Source organism: Engraulis encrasicolus, chromosome 12, assembly GCF_034702125.1.
Source record: "Engraulis encrasicolus isolate BLACKSEA-1 chromosome 12, IST_EnEncr_1.0, whole genome shotgun sequence".
Lineage (NCBI taxonomy): Eukaryota > Metazoa > Chordata > Actinopteri > Clupeiformes > Engraulidae > Engraulis > Engraulis encrasicolus.
Window position 1 is genome coordinate 21,112,341 of NC_085868.1, and position 2,500 is coordinate 21,114,840.

At 45.6% G+C, this 2,500-nt stretch overlaps 1 protein-coding gene across 1 annotated transcript in view; it reads right to left on the reverse strand.

Moving 5' to 3' along the window:
- The window catches only part of LOC134460394 (RNA-binding protein 25-like), a gene marked incomplete at its 5' end in the record, with an annotated part of 13,521 nt that overhangs the window by 4,792 nt on the left and 6,229 nt on the right, over positions 1–2,500 (reverse strand). The window contains one exon of the mRNA XM_063212819.1: positions 505–705. Coding sequence (XP_063068889.1) covers positions 505–705 — 201 coding nt within the window. The remainder of the gene's footprint in view (positions 1–504; positions 706–2,500) is intronic.

Consider the following 2,500-nt stretch of genomic DNA (forward strand, 5'->3'; position numbering starts at 1 on the left):
TAGCTAACCGGGATAGAAAGCAACATTGCTTAATAATGACCGCAGTGCTTACAATGTAGTGAAAGTAGCCTAATCGCGCAATTTCAAATGTGGCTGGCAACGAGACCTCGGACCTCGCAGAGCTCGCAGATGCATGAATACAAAATTGGTTCGTGGCCACTCCCACGCGACTTTTCACGCTCGCAGTTGCTGAAGTCTAATCTGACCTTTACTCCTCATGTTTCCTCTTCCTCTTTCTTCTTCCTGGTTTTAAGTATCTTCAGATGTGTTCTGAGCCTCTTCGTCCAGTGAACAGTTCTTTCTCTCTCTCTCAGCTTTCTCTGTCTCTCTCATCCTCCTCTTCTTCCTCTTCCTCTCCACTCATCCTGCTCTCACTCCCCTCTTCTCTGCCTGCTCTCTTCTCCTCCTATCTCATTCCAAATGTCTTTATATGTGCTTTTAGCCTCCCCTGCCAGTGAAGCATCTCTCCTCTTTCCTTCTCATCCTCATGGCCTCTTCATATACTTCCTCTCTCTCTCTCTCTCTCTCTCTCTCTCTCTCTCTCTCTCTCTCTCTCTCTCTCTCTCTCTCTCTCTCTCTCTCTCTCTCTCTCTCTCTCTCTCTCTCTCTCTCTCTCTCTCTCTCTCTCTTTCTTTATCTCCCCCCCCCTCTCTCTCTCTCTCTCTCTCTCTCTCTCTCTCTCTCTCTCTCTCTCTCTCTCTCTCTCTCTCTATCTCTCTCTATCTCCTGCCTGCCATTCAGGCTTGGTCCAGAATGCAGCAGCTAAAAATAAAAACATACATAGAAATAGCCTGAGTCATGCTGTCATGACGTGTGTGTGTGTGTGTGTGTGTGTGTGTGTGTGTGTGTGTGTGTGCGTGCGTGCGTGCGTGCGTGCGTGCGTGCGTGCGTGCGTGCGTGCGTGCGTGCGTGCGTGCGTGCGTGCGTGTGTGTGCGTTTTGATGCATGAGTTCATGAATGCCTATGTTTGTGCATGTGTGCGTGTGTGTGTGTGTGTGCACGCATGCGTCTGAGCGTTAGTTCAAGCACATGAATGTATTTTTGATATGAACCGTGTTTTGTGACTGTGTGTGTGTGTGTGTGTGTGTGTGTGTGTGTGTGTGTGTGTGTGTCAGTGCGTGCATTGGTGTGTGTGTGTGTGTGGGTGTGTGTTACTGCTTGTTTCTTGTGTTTGGGTCATTGAAGATGGTTTTTGCAGTTGCACGTGCAGGTATAAGAGCATTCCTTTCCTTCTTACTCTGTGTGCCTTGAGCCTTCTTTTGGTGTGTGTGTGTGTGTGTGTGTGTGTGTGTGTCTCTGTGTGTGTGTGTGTGTGTGTGTGTGTGTGTCTCTGTGTGTGTGTGTGTGTGTGTGTGTGTGTGTGTGTGTGTATCAGAACTGCATCCTGTTCGCCCAGCACTTTGCCACCCCCCCCCCCCCCCCCCCCCCCCCCCCCCCCCACGCCCCACCCCACCCCCACAACCCCACCCCACCCCACACTCACACACACACACACATACGTAGTACATGCACGGACAAATGAAAAATTCATCACACTCCCTGCCTGAGGCACAAAGTGTGTGCGTGTGCGTGTGCTTTTGCGTGTGCGTGTGTGTGTGCCTGTGTGTGTGTGGACGTCTCATATTTCCAGCACATACTGTACTTACCTTTTGTCCTGTACCCTTATATACCATCCTACACATGTTGTGCACAAATAACGTACACATACTGTAGACCCTCTGTGACACCCACACTTTGTAACAGAACAGAGGATGACAGAAGAAAAGAAGAAGAAGAGTGCAAAACGACTTTAAGTGTCATGAAAAGGGCTATATAAAACTTGTGCATTATTTTTTATTATTATTATTTATTAAAGAAACAGTCCACCATCCATATCACTGCATTGGCAATTTGGTTTGTTTGTCTGTCAGCAGGATAACGCAAAAAAAGTTATGACGGGATTTTGATGAAATTTTGTGTAGTTTGTTGGAAGTGACGAAGGGAACACGTGATTAAATAAGTAAAAATGATTCTTCACCATTGCAGGACAGGGCGAATTTTGACATTTCAGTTTCTAACTCCACAAAAGCAAGGCAGAAAGACTTGAAAAAATGAAGGGTCTGACACTTCATTGGCTGTACCTGTAGGCATAGATATTCACTTTTTTGCATTAATAAATGCATGTACATCACTGATGGACATGCTAAAAGAAAAGTTTGTCCAAACAATATTAGTCATACCCTGTTGGTGATGCCTACACACTGGCAGCATACAAATGTCGATTAAAATGCAATAATATTTACATAACGCGCACAGTAGATGTATTAAAACAGTGTGTGGGAGGTGTATTTTAACTGTATAATATGAAATATGATGGTCTCACTATATCACAGATTTCTGGCATATGACTACCACAGTAGAAGAAATGAGCAGAAATGTCGCAGAAATGAGCAGAGAACAGAGGATACAGTAGATAGCAGAGAAAAAGAGAAAGAAAAGGGGAAAGAATGAAAAAAAGTGG